The 24,072-nt window shown below is 43.9% G+C and overlaps 1 protein-coding gene across 1 annotated transcript in view; it reads right to left on the reverse strand.

The window, feature by feature from the left end:
• Positions 1-24,072, reverse strand: part of LOC144498808 (tetraspanin-32-like) — a 73,364-nt gene that overhangs the window by 12,080 nt on the left and 37,212 nt on the right. Inside the window, exons 4-5 of the mRNA XM_078220505.1 lie at positions 19,896-19,970; positions 3,566-3,667 (exon numbers count right to left, since the gene is read on the reverse strand). Coding sequence (XP_078076631.1) covers positions 3,566-3,667; positions 19,896-19,970 — 177 coding nt within the window. The remainder of the gene's footprint in view (positions 1-3,565; positions 3,668-19,895; positions 19,971-24,072) is intronic.

The raw sequence follows: 24,072 nt of genomic DNA on the forward strand, positions 1-24,072 counted from the left end.
TGTGAGGAGCTGCTCCTCCAATCACAGACTCACGCTGTTGCTCCAGCTCCTCCAATGACAGGCTCCCACCCTCCCACTCTTGCTGTTCCTCCAGAGACAGAAGCTTCGATTGGAAGAACAAGCAAGGACAGGAGGGAGGCAACCCTGTCACTGGAGGGGCTGTGATGACCCATTCAACATAATCATTCCACTTTCTCCAGGGCCAAGGTGGCCAGTGAGTCGAACGTCCGACATCCTCCAGGATCGGGATGAGGTTAGGAAAAAAAAAGAAAGGAAAAGTTTAGAGGCCCAGAAAGGAGGCCAGGAGCAGGCTCTGCAGAGCCACCTGTACTGAGAACATGGGTAGGAGCCAGTGGAGATAAAGTCCATCACTGTGGTGGAGAGTGGGGACATGGGAGGCAATGGGAAATGAAAAGAGAACCATGAAGATTAATCCTTTACTAACTTCCCTAAACTGTTCTGCCTGTCTGAGTTCTGTTTCACTGCATCAAATAGTTGGAATTTTAGGAGAATCTGATCATAGTCTATTATAGTAAATTGGGAACTGTATTCAGGTGATGAACACTTTTGATTATAATGCAAACTTCCATTTCAATCAAAAGTGCTGTTATAGGCTCGATGGGCCAAATGGCCTCCTTCTGCACTGTAGGGATTCTATAATATGATTCTATGATAGGTTTTCTCTGTTCTGGTTTTGTTAGGATCACCCTTGCGCAAACCACGTGATGCAAAATAAAGGTCTTACTTTGCAAAATAAAGGACAATTAGGGATGGGCAATAAATGCTGGCCCAGCAAGTGATGTCCACACCCCAAGAAAGAATAAATAAAATTAAAAAAATTTTAATCCAGCATTGACACATGATTATCATATTATTTTGATCTGATTAATCCTTAGTTTGAGTGTCGCATATTATAAAGTCTTTCCATTGGCTATTTGCGTTATATTATCTAAGGAAGGAAACCCTGAAATAAATGCAACACAAATACAGAGGTTAACATTACTATGGGATGCATCACCTAATAAAGGAGTTAGTGAGAATCAAAAAAGAGCCCCAGAAAATCAAAACGTATCCCTCGAGAAAATCTCGAGGGAGTGCAGAAGGAGTCCATTCAGCTCATCAAGCCTGTATCAACAATAGTTCCACTCAGGCCTTATCCCCATAACCCCACATATTTACCCTGCTCATCCCCCTGACACTAAGGGACAATTTAGCATGACCAATCCACCTAACCCACACATCTTTGGACTGTGGGAGGAAACCGGAGCACCCGGAGGAAACTCCACAGAGACACTGACCCAAGGCGGAAATAGGACTCGGTCCCTGGTGCTGTGAAGCAGCAGTGCTAACCACTGTGCCACCGTGACGCCCAGGAGGAGCCCTTGAAGAAAATTATTCTGACCCCCTGCGTCACAGGGTGAGATATTGAAAGCTCATCCCCACCTGCACTGAACTACCCTTATCGTTAGTCTCTCTGGAATATTACCACCCCGTTGAATGAAGTGTAACTGGGAATTTAACAGTGTATTAAGTTTATAATTGCTGCTGAAAAGCGTCTCTCGCTTTGGAAAGTCAATTTTATATTTGTGAAGGTGTCAAATTCCTTCATTATGATAAAAAATCACTTTTTAAATATACATATTTTAAAGTTTGTTCATGATATTTCAGCTTTTACAGTAACCCAATTTTGCAATCATTTATTCTGTAAACTCTTATTAAAATTGGCAAATTCAGCACATTTTATTTCTTAGCTTGATGTCTCTAATTGGCTGTTTACTCTGCTTGACATCATCACTGTTGCAGGAAACTTGGAAATCCCCTTGACTTGGTGCCAAACTCAAATTGACACTGGAAAAGGGGAAATCCACAGCACAGACTGCACTAGATCTTTGTGGGCAACTTTCTTTGAGGTCAGTGTCTAGTGCTGTCATTCCACCATTGACTGTAAAACCTAGGCCAAGGAATTCCATTCACATATATTTTCAATACACTTTGTATATAGCTGAGAGTTTTTAATCAACAAGGCTGGTTCCATGGTATATTCAATCATAATGTGGAGATGCTGGCGTTGGACTGCGGTAAACACAGTAAGGAGTCTAACAACACCAGGTTAAAGTCCAGCAGGTTTATTTGGTAGCAAACGCCACTAGCTTTCGGAGCGCTGCTCCTTCGTCAGGTGAGTGGGAGATCTCCCACTCACCTGACGAAGGGGCAGCGCTCCGAAAGCTAGTACCGTTTGCTACCAAATAAATCTGTTGGACTTTAACCTGGTGTTGTTAGACTCCTATCTATATTCAATCATAGCCAAAGAATCAGCTGCAATGGCTACTCTTTCTGCTCCTAGTGTTGCCTCTACAGTCCCTAAAGGATCTATCTTGTCCTCCTATTTCTCATCTACATGCTGCCCTTGGTAACATCATACAAAAACACGACATCAGGTTCTATATGTATGCTAACCAGGCTGATCTGTATCTCAGCATGACCTCTCTTAACCCCTCCATTGCTCTTCATTGTATTTTGTTTGTCTCCTTATTTGTCCAACAACCAGTAATTGATAAACAGAAATTTCCTCGAATGAAATATTGGGAAGACCAAAGTCATTTTCCTCAGTCCCTACTTCAATTCCGTTCCCTAGCCGTCGGGCGGGATTTAAGGCCTCGCTCGGGCAAGACCGGAAATTCCTGCCCGAGGTCAACAGAAATTTCCATTGTCTGACCCTCGCCTGCGTCAATTCCATGGCGGGCGAGGTGGTAGAATTCCGGGCATCATCTCCATCTCTCTCCCTGGCATCTGTATGAAGTTGTACCAGACCACTTGCAACCACAGTGTCATGTTTGACTTTGAGGTGAGCTTCCAACCCATACATGCACCATCACCGAAACCTCTTAGCTCCACTTCTGTAACATTGGCCCTGCCGCAGCTTGTCTGCTGCTGAAACTCTGATCCATGTATTTGTTGTCTCTAAGACTTGACTATTCTAATGTTCTCCAGGCCAGCCTCCCATCTTCCATAAACTTGAACCGATGCCAAATTCTGTCCCTATCCTAACTTACAGCAAGTCCCATTCACCTATCACCCCCATGCTTGCTGATCTACATTGGCTCCCAGTCTAGCAACTTCCTCATCCCTGATTTCAAACCTGCCATGGCTTTGCCCTTCCTTATCTCTGTAACCTTCTCCAGCCCACATTCCTTCCAGATCACTCTGCTCCATCATTTCTGGCTTCTTGAGCTTTCCTGATTTTAATTCTCCGCCATTGACGGCTGTTCTGTTAGCTGCTGAGTGGCTACACTCAGAAATCCTCCTCACTAAGCCTCTTCACTTTAGCTCCATCTCTTGCTTTAAAATTGATCTCTTTCAGTGATCCATCCTAGAATTTCCTGATGTCGCTTGGTGCCAAATCTTGTTTGATAATCTTCCTGAGAAGCACTTTGGAATATTTATGCTATATAAATGCAGGCCACGCTGTCAGAGCTCTGCAATATCTTCATTTCATAGTTTCCGATCAGTATCTCCACTATAACAGAAGCCTGGGACAGTGGAAGTAGATTGCACCATTACTTACAGTTGAGTGAATGGCTATCAAATCCTCTTTTGAATAGTCGGAGCTGTTTCTCGTGAAATCATCATATAGAAAATCGTACACGTCCTTCACTGCATTCTCCACCTGATGAGACACATTATATTCAAATGTTAACAACCATATAGGCTACATTTTGTTTTGTGGGTTTTTCCTTCACCCTCCCCTTCCCCCTTCCCCTGGGGCAGATTTCTCCCACCCCCTGTGGCGACTTTAGTGGCGGAGGGGAACAGAGAATCTGGCAAAAGCCAAAATGTCCGAAACCTACCGGTGTAAAATTATGTTGCAATTTTCCCAATGGCAGGTTAACGACAGGTCGGTCATCCCACTGGCAGGTGGCACGAACGTCATTTGCATTCATTTGCTCCTCATGAATGCTCATTAAGCAGCTGCCCGTCGGTGTTCCGTCAGGTTTCCCAACCTTGCATCATGCCAGTGTGAAACTACGTTGGCGTCAAACCTGATTGCCAAGGAGCGGTGTGCACAAGGCGGCCCTCAGTTCACCAGAGATGTTGGGGTGAGTGTAACGAATTTCTGTCCTCTTACCGTGCTGCTCCTGATGCACTGAACCAGGGCCAGACCGGTTCCTGCCTCTGTGCTGAGTAGCTCTTCACGGACTGCACTCTGCTGCAAGACCCATTGACCCCTGTGTCATGTCTCGGTTCAGTGCAGCGCTTGGGGTTGGGGGGTACCCCTGGTGCCACACACCAGTGCTGTGGGACGCAGGCAGCCACCACAAAGTCCAAAGTTTGACAAGGGGTGGGAATGCGAGGGTGGTGTTGGTGGCCTGATGCAGACAAGGGGAGCATTGTGGAAGGAGGATTCTGCAAGGAGGGCACCAGGATGATGAAAAATGGGAGGCAGAGGGAAGACTGAGGGAAGGGAAGCTAAGGTCTGGACAAAGCTGCATGTGAAGCTCACAAACGGGGAGGTCAAAGGGATACTACATTATTTGCTGGATGGGGATGCACGAAGACTCCAGATGTGGTGGGTAGAGGTCCAAGTGGGGCATGGGCTCCAGGGAGGCTGAATCGAGGATCAGACTTGTTCTTGAGGCTGCTAGCCTTTTCCCTCTGGGTTGTTACATCCTGCATAGTCTGGTGGAAGACAGGTGGGCTGGAGAGAGTGATGTGAGATTCTGGACTGGTGTTTAAATATGGCACTGAGACCCTTGAGCCCACCAGCTGACAGCAGGAGATGAATCATCTGCTGATCTGCCAGGAGAGTTGGAGGGGAACTCACCTGTGCATAATTAATGAGTTTCCAAGTACAGAATCTGGCGGGAGATCCCGCCATTCCGGTTGGGTGGACAGGTGCCACCACTGCACTTGGGGTGAAGATGGGAGAATTCTGCCCATAGAACGAGCATCTGAAATGGGCTCGATCTAAGGTGCCCTGAACTCACCTGTCTTTTTGGACTTTGTTATTTGCATAGCCCCAGATGCCCAGTTGAAAAGTTTACCAGACTGTAAAGACCCTCAGAAAGAAATTATTTCTCTTTGTGCATTTGGCCTGACAGCAGGAAAATGCTTCACATTTGGAGCCTGTCACAAAGGGAGCTGGGTAACTACATAGACCCAGTTTTTGACCTTTTCCCTTCTAAACAGACCTGAGTGTTTATAATGTTGTTGGTTGGGGGATAGGGGTGAGGGGTGTAGTGGGAGAGGGGCGATGTATTGGCCTTCAGTTCTGAATAGGGCCATTCTCCTTTACTGTACCTGCTGCAGTAGAACCTCCAACCGTGCAACATCAGAAGCGATGCTGCCCATATGCCTGTGTTCAGTCACTGTGAGCAATTACTATTTTAGCCTTTGATGGTAAGGTTCTTCAAGAATTGTCTGGATTAACCCAAGCTCATTGGACATCATTTTCAGTTCTACGAGCCTATTCAAGTTAGCAGTTAGATTTCCATTGGAAGATTTGACACAACCGGACTTCTAAATTGCCTGGGATGCTATTTTTTAAGCTCAACTAATCGAGGCTCTGCATTAGTGCAGGGATAATCTGTTTGAGAATTACACAGCAAGATCCCAATGCTTTGTCCATTCTGCTGATTACAGACAAAAAAAGCTTGATATAGCTCGAGGAAACAAGGCCCATGTTGTGTTGTACAGCAGGGTACACTCTTCAAAAGTTGATGGGTAGGAAACGATAGAAAGGTAAAGACCTGAGATATATTTTCCAGTCCCATGCCGGAGGACTGCAAGTATTTATCTTGCCCAAATCTTGAATGGTCAACCCTTCAAGATCTTCTGGGCACTGCCATCATATTTATTTAAAGTCTTGATGAATTGAGTCTGGCACTTGAGGACTTGTTCAAAACAACGGCTGGCAAAAACAAGTGGATGGATGACAAAACAAATGTCTGAACAGGAGATGAAGTGTGTAAACACAGCACCTGGAACCCCACCCCTGGTTGATGGCTGGTGAAGTGTATGAAGTGAGTCTTGTTTCCTCAACACCATCGGTGTAGTAAGAATGTCAAGGCTGAAGAAGGTCACCATCATGTTCCAGAAGCCTTCCTGCCCATCTGCTTTCATGTTCAAACGCGTCTCAGATAACAACCTTCAAACGAGAGCATTGTGAGTGCTCCCTGAAAAGGACTCGTGGACCTGTGTGACACTGTGCCAGTGGTCACTGCTCAGCTAGTGAAGCAGAAGATCTTTCATATTGACATGGACCATTGTGGCCAGAGGACTGGATCATTAACAGTCATCACCTATGCTTATTAAAGTCAAAAATTGACAGCCCTTCACCCTGCTGTTGCCATTTGGGGGATTAAGTTATAGAATAGAATCCCTACAGTACAGGAGGAGGCCATTCGGCCCATCAAACCTGCGCCAACAATAATCCCATCCTATCCCCGTAACCCCACATGTTTACCCTGCTAATCCCTCCCGAAACTAGGGTCAATTTAGCATGGACAATCAACGTAACCCGTACATCTTTGGACTGTGGGAGGAAACTGGAGCACCTGGAGGAAACCCACGCAGACACAGTGAGAACATGCAAACTCCACGCAGACAGTGACCCAAGCCAGGAATCAAACCTGGGTCCCTGGTGCTGTGGAGCAGCAGTGCTAACCATTGTGCCACCTTGCTGCTCCTGTTGAGTAAAGCATTTGGAGTCTATTGATCCTAGTGATGTCCTGTGCATTGAATTAGAAGAAGCTTGAGACATAAAAACTAACAGCAGCAGTCACCTATATGGCAAACGGCAGTGCCATCCCTATGCTGCCTGTTGTGTGCAGGTGTTTCAGAAGCTGATATAATATCTGTGCAACCACCTCCGGAGACAATGCTTTTCTCTCATGCCTTTAGTTTTAATACATCATAAAGCAGCAGTTCTAGACAGTATAATTCTGATGCTATCTGGCAGCTCTCATTGTCCGTTCTCTGCCACTCATTTATTAAGTAAGAAGTCTAACAACACCAGGTTAAAGTCCAACAGGTTTATTTGGTAGCAAAAGCCACTAGCTTTCCAAATAAACTGCTACCAAATAAACCTGTTGGACTTTAACCTGGTGTTGTTAGACCGCTTACTGTGTTTACCCCAGTCCAACGCCAGCATCCCTACATCATGACTCATTTACTAAACCACGCACCAGGGCAGTACCAGAAATAAAACTGACCAAAAAGAATGTCAGCAGTAGTAGCGCAATATACTGTCAGTTCCTTCAGAATCCTGACATGCATGGAGCTGACTCAGGTGCAGTAACTGCTTCCTGTGAGTGGTAGGAACACATTGCAGATGTAAGATTGGAATCTGGTAGGCCAGTCCCTTAAGAAATAATCACTTCCATTTTACAAAGTGCCTTCAAAGATTTTAGCATGTCCCAAAGTGCTTTACAACCAACGAAGTACTTTTAAAGTGTAGTAATAATGTAATGTGTGATCAATTACCCATGATTTGATGTGCAAAACAGCCTAATGGCTTAAGTGCAATTGTACACGACATCTTCAATGTTTACATGGGAGTCGTGCTTTCTGACAGACTCCTACTTTGGCTGCCTCCTTTATTCTGGAGTAATTCTTTAACCTCGTAGCAATATCTAGGCTGGAACTTCTCGGCCGTTCACACCGGCGGGATCATCCGGTCCCGTCAACGACGCACCCCCACCGCGGGTTTCATGGCGATGAGGGCAGCATTCACTGGGGAATCCTATTGACAATGGCGGGACCAGAAGATCCCGAAGTTGGTTCACCTGCCACCGCAGCGAAACACAGCAGCGGGTTGTGCAGTATTCCCGCCCCAAGGCTCTATTTCAGGTTATTTTTGAGAGTTGTTCATTTTATGTAAGATTCTGGTCCTATGTTCATAGCCAGTGTCTAAAGCCCCACATACACCTACATCTCAGCATTTTTCCATTTGCATTAGAATCAAGTGCAGTTGAGCAAATCTCTCCTCATAAGTTAGAGCCTTGACCACAGACAAACCTTGTTGCTCTTCCACCAATAGAGTGTAGAGCCATGAGCAAGGGCATCAGCACTGGTTCTGGATTAGGGGTCAGTCACTAGGTTATCAATGTCAATCCTGGACTTGGCCTGACCTTAGTAGGCATGATGTCTACAACGATTCTGGATGTGTATTGATAATGGACCAGTAAAAGTACATGTAGATACATGAAACTGGATCAGAACCATTGACAGGGACATCAATCATAGTCCAGGCACAGGACCACCACTTGTCTATCAGCACTGGTCCTGGCTAGAAGTGTACCAACATTAATTACTTATTGTTACCAGGTAATTATTAATTATCAGGGTATCAGTGCTAAGCCTGGATCTATAATGGAGTGAGTATTGGGGTTTACGGGATTGATCCTGGACTTGCATCAATAATGGGGATATTTGGTGTTGATTCTGGACATGTATTGAGATCATAACATGGCATTGGCATCAATAGCAGGAAATGTCAGTATTGATTGTGGACCTGTACTAGTTCCAGAAACCAGGCTTTGCTCCAAGCTTGTACCTGTATCAGAGTCAGTAACAGTAGTATAAGTATTTGACTTCAGGAAAGAAATAGATACACACAACATGTAATTCAGCACTGGGGCATTAGTTTTGATCGTAAATATGCATCAGAATCAGTAATGGAGGAATTAGTACTTCTCCTATACTGGGATCAATATAAGGTTAGGTTCTGGAAGGTAGTTTCATTTTAGATGTTGTAAATATCTTACAGAATGAATGTACCTCGCTTAAAATGCAGCAAAACCACACAAATTACTCAGTGTGCCTCTCCTCAACCAGCTTTATTGGATGGTCTACTTGAGAAATCTCGTCAGTCTTCACAAAGCAAAACTCAATTCAATCTCTGGTTATTAATGATGGCTCACAGACCTCAGAGAATTCATTAAATGAGGCCTTGAGCTCCAGACTGTGCGTTCACATTAAGCTCTATATGTAATAGATACTGAGTGAGGGCACTCAGAGTTAAACTGATATAAATCCAGGACTGTCTGCATCAGATTAATTGCTATTGTCTGTGAATCACGTCTGCGGTTTTAGCAGCTCAACCAATAGCTAATCAAGTGTTTAATTAATACTAGCTGATCTCCTGTGGGGTTGCTAATGGACAGCAGGCAGCCTGGTGTCTGGACCATGGTTATGTTGTTTAGCTGGTAAGATATAGTTGTGTTTAATTGTCCTTTAAGGCCACATGCTCAGGTACATTCTGTGAGGAAATGACATATCTTGAGGTCAGTCAGAGGATAATTGCTGAGGAAAGTTCCATAAAGTGGCAGATGCTCGTAAATGTCCACCATTTTAAGGCCAAATTATCCAGGTCAGAAATGAAAGGAAGACATATTTTACAATAGTTTGAAATGTGTCATCCAAAGAGCAAACTAATGACTAATGAGTCAATGGATGAATAAAGGCCAGGGAAAAACTGAGGATAAGGAAAGAGGCATACCCTAAATACATGGACAGCGGGGAAGAGCAGGTTAAGGGAGAATATGAAATGATTATGAGAGCCGTGAAAAAATAATTAGGAAGGCAAAGAGGGATTATGAAACAAAATTATCTATGAACATAAAATAAATAGTTAAAATCCCATCGAGGCAGATAGATAAAAACAGGAAATATTAAATGTTTCCTATTTATGTTCAACAATACTTTTATAGTCCAATTTAGTTTTTGAAAGTTCGAATCTCAGCCTCTGTAAATTGGCTTTTCCCCAATTTATTACCCTGGTCTTTGTTGTGTGGAATGGACAGAGCAGAGAGGCAAAACTGAACTCCTTTATTTTCTTGCCGTCTATCCATAAGCAGAGTTGTTTTAATTTTTTGAAATAGGTTGTGGCGTGTTTGCCCAATCCCTCTGTTTGTGAAGTCAATTTTTAAAGTGACTCCAGCAAATTATTTTCAGTGTTAAATCAGAAGTATAGTTTATTCATACTTTCAAACCTGGAGAATGGCTGCCACTTAATATACATGCACAAGCACACAATAAGAAGATAGGAAAGAAGAGTTTTTACAACTGAATAACTTAAAAGAAAAATACATTACAGATATGGGTATCAATTCACATGATAGCCAGAGTCCGGAAAGTCAGAGTTTAGTGAGGGTTTCTTTATGGAGGAGCTACAGTTCAGTTGGGGCTCAGCTAACTGAAGCAGGGTTTGTAGAATTCCTTTAAAGTTGATGGTGATGCAGGATGATGAGGTTGGTATACAGAGACTTGGTCCGCTCAGCAGATGATGGCAGTAATCTACCAGAGAAAACAGGCTTTGATGGGGTTTCGACTTGATGCAGGCTGTTGGTCAGCCTGGAGTCTTGCTGTGATATTTGCAGGCTGGACGTTGAACAGCAGACTGAGTTTTGAGTCTAGAAATGTAATATTAAAACTTTCCAAAGGCCAGAAGGTTGGGTCATATGATGTTTCCCATTAATAGGTCGGTTGCAGGTTAACAAGCAGATTCTATGTTTCCGGTCAAAATCAATTGTTTACCTTAGGAGGTAGATGGTGACTATTATTGCCTCTGCGGGTATAACAAGTTTTAATGGCTCTTTCTTTGTTGTAGGACCAGATTTGAGAGCCAAATCATCTGCTTGTCCCTGGTTTTATTGACTGTAATGAGTCCTCACAATGTGAGATGTGAGGTGTGAGGTTCCACAAGGATGAGGGTTGAGTTTTTGTCTTGTAACAGCTGTTTCCAGAAACTGCAGCCAACCTGTGAAGCATGTGACCGGAAGCAACCATTGTTTGGCTCAGCAAAGTCCACGTTTTAAATAAGCAAAAAAGATTAGGTTTGATTTAAACAGTTTATGTTCTCTTTCATGTTGTAGGAACATCACACACCCTTCTCAGTTATTATCTTAAAGAGTATTATCGTAAGTTCCCTACGACCGAGATGTTCCGCTACTTTTGCTGTTTTATCTGCTCTGGTTTGTTCCCCATTATTAGGGTGGAGTCCTCTGCACAATACAGGGCAGTGCTTCCCAGACTGTTTTCAATGTGACCCCGTTTTAACACTTCAAAATGAATGTGATCCCAGATACAACAAAACAAAACAGCAGTAAAATAGCAGAGTAACATTCCGTATATAATTAAAGTTTGCATATGAAAATCTGTAACTTTCAAGTACTTTGTAAAAATGTTCCTTTCAGGACCCAAGTAGGTTTCAGCCAACTTCTCCATATTTCCTGATGACAGCAGACTCTCCCACAACATCCATGTGCACTGTAATCAGTCCCTCACCCCAACCACATGCACACAGCCAAAACACAGATACTCGGCTTCCTAACTCCCTCATACACTCACTCGCTCACTCACTCACTCCCTCATACACTCACTCACTCACTCACCAGCCTCCTGCCTCTTCCCTTCCCACTTTTGTTTAGTCTCTGGTGCCTGCAAAGCAGCATCAGCACCCTGGAGTAAGGAGCCTGTGCAATAGGCAGACAGGAGTAGAAACACAGTAAAGTTTGAAGCCACCACTCACCTTGGCTCGGCCACATGACCTTCTGGTTTTGCCCAGGCTAAGTCAGTGACTGTGTTACACTTGCCTTCCTCTGCCTGTGCCATAAAGCTTGTGAGTACAGCCGAACTTACTGCTGATGTTCAAGGCCACTTTGGGCTGGTCAGTGGCATTGGTTTACTGTGTCCAGGGTTGGCCTGTTGATTTGGAGTGGGCAACCTCCTCTCCACAGTCATCATTGTTATCTTGGAAGAAGGGCAGCCTGCAGCCCCAAATGCGACCTCACTGAAGGTCGCATCCCACAGTTTGGGAATACCTGAAGTAGGGACTCTATTCCCTTACCCCCTTTACCTGCTTCTTTCATTCACTTAATTTAAGGGTAGTTAAAACCCCCCATGATTGTTCTGCTGTCTTGATTTTATTCATTTCCTTAATTTGTATCTACCTTCCTTCATCAATATTCCACTTGTTGGTAACCTCCATTAGTCTAATTGATCCTTTCATATATTTTTTGTCTATCCACATAAATTCTATTTCTTACTGACGGTTGTGTCACATTTCTCTGCTCCCATGATATTATCCTGAATAAGGTCAGCTACCCCACCTCTCCTTCCTCCCGCTCAGTCGCTTTGAAGTATGTTCTACCTTGCAATGTTTAATTTCCAGTCCTGATATTTCTGTAGCCTTGTCACAGTAATCCCAAGAATATTGAGTTTCTTGCAACCTAGAATTACTGCCAGTCCCCTGTTTTATTATGGATACCATCTGCATTGCTGTACAGACAGCATAACTCATTTTTATTGCAGTTTCTCTCATGCTATTTTTAACCATATTTTAACACTTCTGTTCTACAACTCCATTTGTTCCTTAGAAATTTATGATCTTCCTTAATGTAGTCTGTTCTGTGTTGTTCTGTCTCCTTTATAGTTAGGCTTCTTTCATTTCTTGAAGACAGGATGCAGGGAAGATTCTACTCGTTTAAAGCCTTTTCCACCTCCCTACTTACCCTTTTCTCCCAGGCCGTGAAACTCAGAAATATGCATTTTCCTCAGGTCCTGCTAAATTTAATGGCAGAACATCGTCATATTTTTGGATTCTATTTCCCGGCTACAGTCGGCCAACTTGAGAAGCTATGAAGCTGTCAGGCAGGTAGCGCTATGGCACCAGGCCATAGTCTGTGAGCAGAGAGGAGGGAGAGGGAGCGGGAGAGAGAGAATGGGGGAAGGGGGTATTAATAGGTGAGGCTTTGAAGAGGGAGAGAGAGAGAGAGAGTGGGGGAGTGGGGTAGTGGTGGAGAAGATCATGGGGTTGGCCAGAGAGATCAGGAAAGAGAGGTGAAGACGAAGATCACAGATGGCCGTGGTTGATTGGGGAGCCGGGGGAGGAGGGGAAGAGGGGGTGAGGCAGAACGAGGATAATGGGGGTTCCAGGAGAGCATAGGGTGGGCAGGAGGTGGGGGGGGTTGAAGGCCAGGGTGAGATCGCAAGCTGTGGAGGATGTTGAGAGGGAATCAGGTCTGAGGGATACAATCACTGGGCAGTTTAACAGGTTTGCTTGAAGAATCAGAGGGAAGTATCCCCACTCCTCTTGGCCCACAAGCAGTGCTGGAAATTGCACCTTATCTTTTGTATGCAGCAGTCGCTTCCCTTCAACTGTCGGCTTTCCCAAAGCCTGGCAAACTAGGCCGAACCAATGTTAAAGTTACAACAAAGAAAAAAGATCTGAGGAATGCTGCCTCATTAAAATATTTAAATGAGGGGCTCAGCTCCTAAGAGCATGTTGGTTGCTGGCACCTGTCCTGCCTCCATTAAAATAAGAAATGGGAGTATTTGAGGTGGAACATCGGAGCAGGCAAACGTGGATTTACACTTTTGGGGGCCCTGCGTTCTGTCTCTGTGCCGGGATCCTCTGTGCCACCACAGGCCGTCCCATGGTGACACGGCGCTCTACCCCTGGTTACATCAAGCCCCGCCCACCAGTGATATCAAGTTCCGCACCAAAAAACATCAAATCCTGCCCCAAGTGACATCATTGCCCTCCTGACCCCACCCACCCTCAGCTCACACAATGCAAGCCACAAAAGTACAGAAAAGTTCACAAATCGCTGCTTCACTGCTTTGCAACTTATGAAAACAAGCCTGTAAGTGGTTAATTGAAATTCAAGCCTTCCTGTTGCCAGCATGACCGTAGAGATGGTCAATATTGTGAACCATGTGGCTTGAGACGAGCAAACATGGAACTGGCCGATGAACAACAAGATGGAGAAATCTAGTGCAGGAGCAAATAATCAAGTGGAGTCCAGTGAGTCCAAGTCCAATATCCGTGGCTTTGTGTCTGGCAGGATTTTGTTCTTTACCAAAGGAGACTTTCTGAAGGCCTGTATTGAGAGCAATAGGGGATGATGGTTACTCATGTCTGCACATGACAGCCATGATATGAGAACAGGAAATAGAGGTCCCGCTTGAAGAACAGAATTTAAACAAGAGAATATGGAAGAGGGATATATTTTTGAATTTTCTTGCTTCATCAGTTGTTTGAAATCCATAGCAATTTGCACAGTTTTTCTTAACAAAATCATCAAAAATATCATCATAGGTAAAATCTTGTAAGGATGCATTTCCAATCGTCAATATTGCTGAACTTGTCAAATCTTCCGAACTCTTCATATTTTGCAGCTAATTTTTCACTCTTTGCACTACAGAGAAAGAATGTTCACCAGAAACATTTGTGACAGGTATTGTTTCAGAATGGTTTCCATATTTGAAAAGGATGTCTGCAAACCATCACATACAAGTCTGTACAAAACCCGCTGGTGTTCTCGAAGCATAGAGCTCATCATTATCGATGAAATGAATGAATTGTTTCACTTCATCTTCAAAAAGATTTGTGTCTACATCCTCCCGGTAGAATTCAGTTAAGTTCTTACAGCAGCGGCTCTTAGCATTCTCATCCAAACCTCTGTCAAAAAGTATGGAAAATAATTCAACGGGTTTCTTCAGAGATTCACTTCTATTCTGCAATTGCACCATTATTGTGTCATAAGTAACACTGACAATCTCAATGATGATCTTCTCTTTCCCTTTTAAAGCGATTCCATTGTCTCTAGTTTCATCAACTTCCTGCATCTTGTACGCTTCTCATCATCAGAGGGACCTGTATTCCATGTGGAACTGTTTTGGCCACAAGGCAATGTCTTCCAGGTGGGTTTCTTCCCTCACTTCAGCTGCAGGAGAATGAGCTTGAGCAGTGTCTTGTAGTTCCATTCCCATTTCAGAGTCCACTTCTTCTTCTTCATGAACTTCTTGGTCAATGTTTTCAGGCGATCGCTGGTGCCTCCTCAGCCTTGTCAATACACCTTTGCTCAACAACGATTGGGAAATGTGCTGGCTCACTCACTGGCCTCACCTGCTCCTGGCTGGCCTCCTCACCTCGCTCTCGGTTCAATGCCCACCAGCCCTCTCAGTTTTGCCTCTGGCCTGATCGAGTCGCCCTGCTGCTCCCCTCGTTGACATATGGTGCCTCATGCTCAGCCCTTGCACCCTGAGGCAAGCTCGTTGTTGTCTCAGGCTCCCCTGGCCCTGGTCAGAAATTGGCTTTTTTATATTTGGGTTGTCCGCCCACGCTCCTCAGCTCTGGCAAGGGGGTAGAGAGTCACCCCGCTGCTCCCCTTGACAACTGAAGGCCAGTGTCTGCCCTCCTCGCTTGGCCCTCGCAAGCCCCAAGATAAGCTCACGACCTTGCTGTTGGCTCAAGCTGCCTGCCTGGCTATCTGGCCTCCTCAGCCCTGGTTCCAAAGCCTGGGCTGCTACTGTTTGAAATAATATTTTTGGAGATCCCATTACTGCTGCTCTCTCCTCCAAAGTCACCAAACAATCTTGCAGTGTCTTCACGCTCTAGTGAGTCTCCACCAATCAGAGCCTGATGTTGCTGAGCATTGGCTGCTGATAGGCTCATTTGTATTTCTTGAATCATCAGCACATTCTGAGCTGTCAGGCTCTGATTGGTGCCCCAAAGCCACTGGCCAGCATGGGGCTCCACCCCATTCCACCGCTGGGAACAGGAGTCGGCTGTGTGAATGGATGGGCCACGCACGCATTCTCTCTCTCTCTCTCTCTCAAACCTCTTGCAATAAAAGCGAATCATACCATTTGCCTTCCTAATAGCTTGTTGCACCTGCATCCTAACTTTCAGTGACTTGTGAACAAGGACACCCAGGTCTGTTTGGACATCAACATTTACCAATCTCTCACCATTTAAAAAATACTCTGCATTTCTGTTTTTCCTACCAATGTTGATATCTTCATATTTTTTCTGCATTATATTCCATCTGCCATGTTCTTACCCACTCATGTAGCCTGTCTAAATTACCTTGAAGGCTCTTTGCATCCTCCTCACAACTCACATTCCCAGCATGCTTCAGCTTCAAAATATTTTATTTGGTACCCACATCCAAATCATTGCTATAGATTGTGAACAGCTGGGGTCCAAGCACCGAACCTTGGATAACCCACTAGTCACAGCCCTCAAACCTGGGAATGACCTCTTTATTCCTAATCTGTTTTCTGTCCATTAACTAATTCTGAATCCATGCTAGTATATTACCCCAATCCTATGTGTTCTAATTTTCTACAATAATCTTTGGTGTAGGACTTTATAAAAGCCTTTTGGAAATCCAAATGCACCACAGCCACTGTCTATTCTGTTAGTTTCATCCTCAAAAAACTAAAACAGGTTTGTCAGACATGATTTCCCATAAATCCATGTTAACTCTGCCGAATCTACCATTAGTTTCTAACTGTCCAGTAATCACAATGGGGGGGATTTTCTGACCTTCCCGCAGTGTGTTTCTAACGGCACGCCGTTCGCCGATGGGCCTGCCGCTGTCAGTGGGATTTCCCACGGTCAGGAAACCCGTGATGGGGGTGCGCCATCGGCGGGGCCAGAAGATCCTGTCTGTGTGAACAGCCAGAAAATTCCAGCTATTGTTTATAATAGACTAACATTTCCCCTGCTACTGATGTCAGGCTAACAGGGCAGTAGTTCCCTGTTTTCTTTCTAACTCTTCTCTTAAACAGTGGCCTCACACTTGCTATCTTCTGATCTGTAAGAACTTTTGCAGAATCTATAAAAATTGGGAAGATAACCACCAATGCATCCATTATCTCCTCGGCCTCTTTCAATGCTCCAGGATGTAGATCATTAGGTCCAGGGGATTTACCAACTTTCTGTCCCATTAGTTTCTCCAGTCCTACATTTTCACTGATATAATTCCTTTCAGTTCCTCATTCTGGCTGGCCTGTCGGCTCCCTGGTATTTTTGGGAAGTTTTTTGTATCTTCTACCATGAAGACTGAAACAAAATATTTGTTTCAATTTCTCTTCCATTTTATTCTGCATCTTAAATTTCACTGTCTCTCCCTTAACGGGCCAACATTTGTCTTGTTAATTTTTCCCTTTTTAGATACTTATTGAAGCTTTTTCACTGACAGAAGCTTTTAGAGTCCATTTTTATCTTTTTTGCGAGATTACTTTCATATTCTACATTCCCTTTCTTTATCAATTTCTAGGCCCTCCTCTGAATTCTAAAATGATCCCTGTCCTCAGGCTTAATACCTTTTTTGGCAACTTTATCATCCTCGCTCTTTGATCTCGTGCAATGTTTAACTTCTCTTATTAGCCATAGTTTGATCACTTTTCCTGTTGGGATTTAGTGCCTCAAAGAGACGTAACTTTGTTATAAACCATGTATTAATTGTTTACATGCCAGCCATTGCCTATCTACTGTCATACCTTTTAATATAATTTCCCAATCTACCACAGCCAACTTGCTCCTTATACTTTTGTAGTTTCCTTTGTTTAGGTTTAAGATGCTTGGGGCAGAATTTTCCAGTAAGTGCACCCCCGTACTGACCCCTGGAACAGCAAAGAGTGGGGGTAAATGTGTGTTTTTCTGGTTGGCGATCAGTGACTAGTGGTGTGCCTCAGGGATCAGTGTTGGGACCGCAATTGTTTATGATTTACATAGATGATTTGGAGTTGGGGACCAAGTGTAGTGTGTCAAAATTCACAGATGACACTAAGATGAGTGGCAGAGCAAAGTGTGCAGAGGATGCTGAAAGTCTGCAAAGAGATATAGATAGTCTAAGTGAGTGGGCGAGGGTCTGGCAGATGGAGTACAATGTTGGTAAATGTGAGGTCATCCATTTTGGTAGGAATAACAGCAAAATTGACTATTATTTAAATGGTAAAAAATTGCAGCATGCTGCTGTGCAGAGGGACCTAGGTGGCCTTGTTGGTTTGCAGGTGCAGCAGGTAATTAAGAAGACAAGTTGAATTTTGTCCTTCATTGCCAGAGGGATGGAGTTTAAAAACAGCGAGGTTATGTTGCAGCTGTATAAGGTGCTGGTGAGGCCACATCTGGAGTACTGTGTACAGTTTTGGTCTCATTACTTGAGAAAGGATATACTGGCACTGGAAGGGGTAGAGAAGAGATTCACTAGGTTGATTGCGGAGTTGAGAGGGTTGGCTTATGAAGAGAGACTGAGTAGACTGGGGCTATACTCATTGGAATTCAGAAGAATGAGGGGAGATCTGATAAAAACATATAAGATTATGAAGGGAATAGATAAGATAGAAGCAGGGAAGTTGTTTCCACTGGCGGGTGAAACTAGAACTAGGGGGCATGGCCTCAAAATAAGGGGAAGCAGATTTAGGACTGAGTTGAGGAGGAACTTCTTCACACAAAGGGTTGTGAATCTGTGGAATTCCCTGCCCAGTGAAGCAGTTGAGGCTACCTCATTGAATGTTTTTAAGGTAAGGATCGATAAATGTTTGAACAGTAAAGGAATTAAGGGTTATGGTGAGCAGGCGGGCAAGTGGAGCTGAGTCCACGAAAAGATCAACCATGATCTTATTGAATGGCGGAGCAGGCTCAAGGGGCCAGATGGCCTACTCCTGCTCCTAGTTCTTATGTTCTTAACAGTGCCAGGGAGTGAGGGGGCAGGACCAGGGGCAATATCAGGCTACCGCCCAGGCATATCCTTCTCCCCGCCCGGGGGCTATACTTACATGTGCACCCCCAGCGGGTTCTCTCCGGTTGGTTCACGTTTTTCAAAAACAGTTGTAAACCTTGCCAATGTGATGTCATGCTGGTGAGTCAGGAATTCCAAATGTGTGTGTGTGTGGGGGGGGTGGGTGGGGAGGGGGGGGGGGGGGGGGGGGGGGGGACACATGCAGCAGGAAAACCCTTTAGCTATATTATAATTTATTGACATAAGGTTCCTGACTTTTCTGGGCAGGAAACTCGTTACGTCACTGGGTCAGAGGTGGGGAACATCAAAAAACCAGATCTTGCTGGCAAGATTCTTGTTTCCCAACTTTCACGAGATTTTGTGCCCACGTCGCCATTTGTTCTCACGGTGAACCTGGGCTCAAAATCGCGGTGCTCGTTTCGCATTAAACTTTCAAGCTTAACATAAAATTCCATCATATTCTGGTCACCCTACCCTTAGGTTCCTTTACAACAAGATTATTAAATAGCCTTTTCTCATTGCACAATACCAGATGTAAAATAGCCTGTTTTCTAGTTGGTTCCTCGGTATATTGTTCTAGAAAACCATCTTGGAAACATTCCAGGAATTTGTCCTTCACAGCATGAATGTAATTTGGTTTACCCAATCTATATGCAGATTGAAGTCCCCATGGTTACTGCATTACCCTTCTTAGACGCATGTCTCATTTCCTGATTTCCCAAACTTACCACTTCTGTTTGACAGCCTTTAAACATTTCCCACCAAGGTCTGCTGCCCCTCATTGTTTTTTTAGCTTCACCCAAACTGATTCTACACCCGGAATCTTACCACCATTCACGCCAGCGGGATTTTCCTGTCCCGCCGCAATGAACGGAGATTTGGCTGGCTGCCAAATTCTCCGACCTCACTGCATCGGGAGCGTGGCACGAACGGCAGGTAAGGTCGCGCCCTACATCTTGACCTTCCTGATTCTTGCGTTTGAGATTGTTTTACATCTTTACTTCCCACCCATTCTTCGGGGTTAAATTTGCTCTGAGTAAAGTTACTGTCTATTGTATCAAGCACTGAAGAGCACTTTCCACTGGTCCAGTGTAGCAGTGCTCCTTCTCCAGTATCACATCTGAGTGCAGCTACTAATTTATTGCTGAGCGTGGCCATATTAGGGGCAATTTTGCATTGATGGAGGTTAACGAAACTACATTTCCCACTTAATAGAAGTATCACAGCTTCCAGTGCTATCTGTTCTCTATAACTAACTACAAGGTCCATAATGTATATAATCTGCCACTTCTCCAGTCAGTTACAATTTTTATTTAGATGAATAAATGTAATTGAATGCAGATTTGGATTGTGACTCACCAGCTGCTTATAAGTAGATCTCCAATATGCCATCTGTACCACTCCACAAAACAGTAGGGCAAAACAGAACAGTACCTGCAGGGAGAGAAAATACCAAACTGAGAAACAGAATGATTGAATTTAATTTGATTTGATTTATTATTGTCACATGTATTGGGATATAGTGAAAAGTATTGCTTCTTGCACACTATGCTGACAAAACATACCGTTCATAGAGTACATAGGGGAGAGGGAAAAGAGAGGCTGCAGAATATAGTGTTACAGTCATGATTGGGGTATAGTGAAAGATCAGCTTAATATATAGTAGGTCCATTCAAAAAGACACATCCATCTAGTATAGAAACTATGGTATGAGGAGACTCCTGTGATAGATATGGTAGGATATACAACCATCTGGAATATAAACAGAATAATCTAGTGATTACTGAAATAAAGATAGACTTTCATTTACAAAATCACTGTCCATGACATACCAAGATATTTCCAGACTCAATCCATGTTTCGATACAGCCCATCTCTGGATCCTAGTTCTTTTGTCCAGTACCTTAATAAATCTCTAAGTTTCATCCTCTGCCACCCTTCATTCCTTCAATATTTTTCACAAGTGAATGCAACCAGGACTGAGCAGTGGGATAATAAATTAACTGATGTTCACGGGGTAGTAAATCATACGCTGTGTGTGACATTGATAGTGAATCTAGGGTTTTACAGCACAGAAAGCTGTCCTTCGGTCCATCGTGTCCACACTGGCCATCAAGCACCTTTCTATCCTAATCCCATTTTCCAACACTTGGCCCATAGCCTTGTTTGCTATGGCATCCCAAGTGCATATCTAAACGCTTCTTAAATTGTGTGAGGGTTCCCACCACCTTCTGGGTGAAAAAGCTTTTCCTCACATCTCTTGTAAATTTCCTGCCACTTAGCGTAAATCTATTCCTCCTGGTTATTGAGCCCTCTGCTAAGGGGAAAAGTTCTTTCCTATCCACCCTATCTATGCCCCTCATGATTTTACGTATCTCAAACAGATCCCCCCCTCAGTCTTCTCTGCTCTAAGGAAACAATCCCAGCCTATCCAGCCTCTCTTCATAGCTGAAATGCTCCAGCCCAGGCAACACCCTGGTGAATCTCTGCACCTTTTCTAGTGCAAACACTTCCTTCCTTTAGTGTTGTGACCAGGACAGCACACAGTACTCCAGCTGTGGCTTAACCAGTATTTTATACAGCTTTATCATAACCTCCCTGCTCTTATATTCAAAGCCTTGGCTAATAAAGGCAAGTATCCCATATGCCCTTAACTACCTTATCTACCTGTCCTGCTGTCTTCAGAGATCTATGGACATGCACACAAAGTCCCTCATTGGCCATTCATTGTGTATTCCCGTGCCTTGTTAGTCCTCCCAAAATACGTTTTACCTCACACTTTTCAGGGTTGAATTCCATTTACCACTGTTCTGCCCATCTGACCAGCCCATCTATATCATCCTGTAATCTAAGGCTTTGCTCCTCATTATTTACCACATCAATTTTTGTATCATCTGCAAAGTTACTTATCATACCTCCTACATTCACATCCAGATCATTAATGTACACTACAAATAACAAGGGAGCCAGCAACGATCCCTGCGGAACCCCACTAGACCCACTTCCACAAAAACAACCTTCAACCATCACCCTCTGCCTCCTGCTACTAAGCCAATTTAACCACTAAGCTCTGACGAAAGGTCATCCAGACTTGAAACGTTGGCTCTATTCTCTTTCCACAGATGCTATCAGACCTGCTGAGATTTTCCAGCATTTTCTGTTTTCGTAGTCAATTTTTGATCCAGTTTGCCAAATTGTCCTGGATCCCATGGGCTCTTATCTTCTGCATCAGCCTCCCGTATAGGACATTGTCAAAAGCCTTACTGAAGTCCATGTAGACTACTTCAACTTCACTGCCCACATCTACACACCTAGTCACCTCCTTGAAAAATTCAATCAAATTTGGAAGGCACAAACTCCTAACAAAACCACGCTGACTATCCTTGATTAATCTTGCCTCCCTGTGATGTTAGTGTACCTTTAAGAGTTTTTTTTTCTACATTGTGTTTTCTGCAGTTGTAAGCAGGCCTTATCACCTTCAGTTGTTTTTCATAATGGCACTGGCTTGTATGGAAATGTCCTTTTCTTGCTTCTTAAGCTGCTTAAAGAGGGCTATGTTTATTTTTACTGTAGGATCTTTTATGGCTCTGCATTCAGTTGTGAGCTTTAGGTTTGAGTTTTAAAAAGGACAGCAAGCTGAAACAAACTGTTTCTCTATCCCTTTTTTTATTTGGAAATTCTGCTGGTTATCTGAAAGCCAGGTCTTGCCTTTCTGAAGAGGGAATCTCCTGTTAGTGGCTTGCCTGGAGTCCCTGGTGTTTTGGGAAACTGTTCTGACTTCAAACTGTTCTGAGTCCATTCAGAGAACTGCAGACTTCATCCAAAGGACTCAATTCCAGTATCACGTGAGCATTAGTCTATGCTGTATTAAACCTCTTTGAACGGTCTTATTTATGGGATTGTTTTGATTGGGACAGCACCTATATTCGTTAAGGGTCATACATTATCATGGTTGTTTTGGTGATGTTTGTAATTGATAGAAGTTATTGCTAATCTTACTATACATGTTAACTATATTCTTAATTAAACTTTGTTTGATAAAAGCTCCCTAGTGGGTCATTTGAATCATACCTGAAGTGAAACCTATCATGCTTATCCTAGCCAAATTCAAGATGCAAAACTTATGATCCAGGCGGGCTCCACTTTGGAGTTTCTGACCTGAAACATAACAAACCCCAAGTGGAGATTAATTCTGTCCCTCAGAATTTTTTTCCAAAAGTTTCTATTGAAAGAGTGAGTGAGTGATACAGTGGTACTGGAGAAAAAGAGAGCAATGGGGTGAGACAGTGGTGCGGGGGATTCGAAAGTGACAGTGATAGAGTGGTACTGGAAATTAGAGAGCGACAGTGATAGAGTGGCACCAGAGATTAGAGAGCGACAGTGATAGAGTGGTACTGGAAATTAGAGAGCGACAGTGATAGAGTGGTACTGGAAATTAGAGAGCGACAGTGATAGAGTGGCACCAGAGATTAGAGAGCGACAGTGATAGAGTGGCACCAGAGATTAGAGAGCGACAGTGATAGAGTGGTACTGGAGATTAGAGAGCGACAGTGATAGAGTGGCACCAGAGATTAGAGAGCGACAGTGATAAAGTGGTACTGGAAATTAGAGAGCGACAGTGATAGAGTGGTACTGGAAATTAGAGAGCGACAGTGATAGAGTGGCACCAGAGATTAGAGAGCGACAGTGATAGAGTGACACCAGAGATTAGAGAGCAACAGTGATAGACTGGTACCGGAGATTAGAGAGTGACAGCGATAGAGTGGTACCAGAGATTAGAGGGCGACAGTGATAGAGTGGCACCAGAGATTAGAGAGCAACAGTGATAGAGTGGTCCTGGAGATTAGAGAGTGACAGTGATAGAGTGGTCATGGAGACTAGAGAGTGACAGCGATAGAGTGGTACTGGAGATTAGAGAATGACAGTGATAGAGTGGTACTGGAGATTAGAGAATGACAGTGATAGAGTGGTACTGGAGATTAGAGAGCAACAGTGATAGAGTGGTACTGGAGATTAGAAAGTGACCGTGATAGAGTGGTACTGGAGATTAGAGAGTGACAGTGATAGAGTGGTACTGGAGATTAGAGAATGACAGTGATAGAGTGGTACTGGAGATTAGAGAATGACAGTGATAGAGTGGTACTGGAGATTAGAGAGTGACAGTGATAGAGTGGTACTGGAGATTAGAGAGTGACAGTGATAGAGTGGTACTGGAGATTAGAGAATGACAGTGATAGAGTGGTACTGGAGATTAGAGAATGACAGTGATAGAGTGGTACCGGAGATTAGAGAATGACAGTGATAGTGTGGTACTGGAGATTAGAGAGTGACAGTGATAGAGTGGTACTGGAGATTAGAGAATGACAGTGATAGAGTGGTACTGGAGATTAGAGAGTGACAGTGATAGAGTGGTACCGGAGATTAGAGAGCAACAGTGATAGAGTGGTACCGGAGATTAGAGAGTGACAGTGATAGAGTGGTACTGGAGATTAGAGAGCAACAGTGATAGAGTGGTACCGGAGATTAGAGAGTGACA

Source organism: Mustelus asterias, chromosome 9 (assembly GCF_964213995.1).
Source record: "Mustelus asterias chromosome 9, sMusAst1.hap1.1, whole genome shotgun sequence".
NCBI lineage: Eukaryota > Metazoa > Chordata > Chondrichthyes > Carcharhiniformes > Triakidae > Mustelus > Mustelus asterias.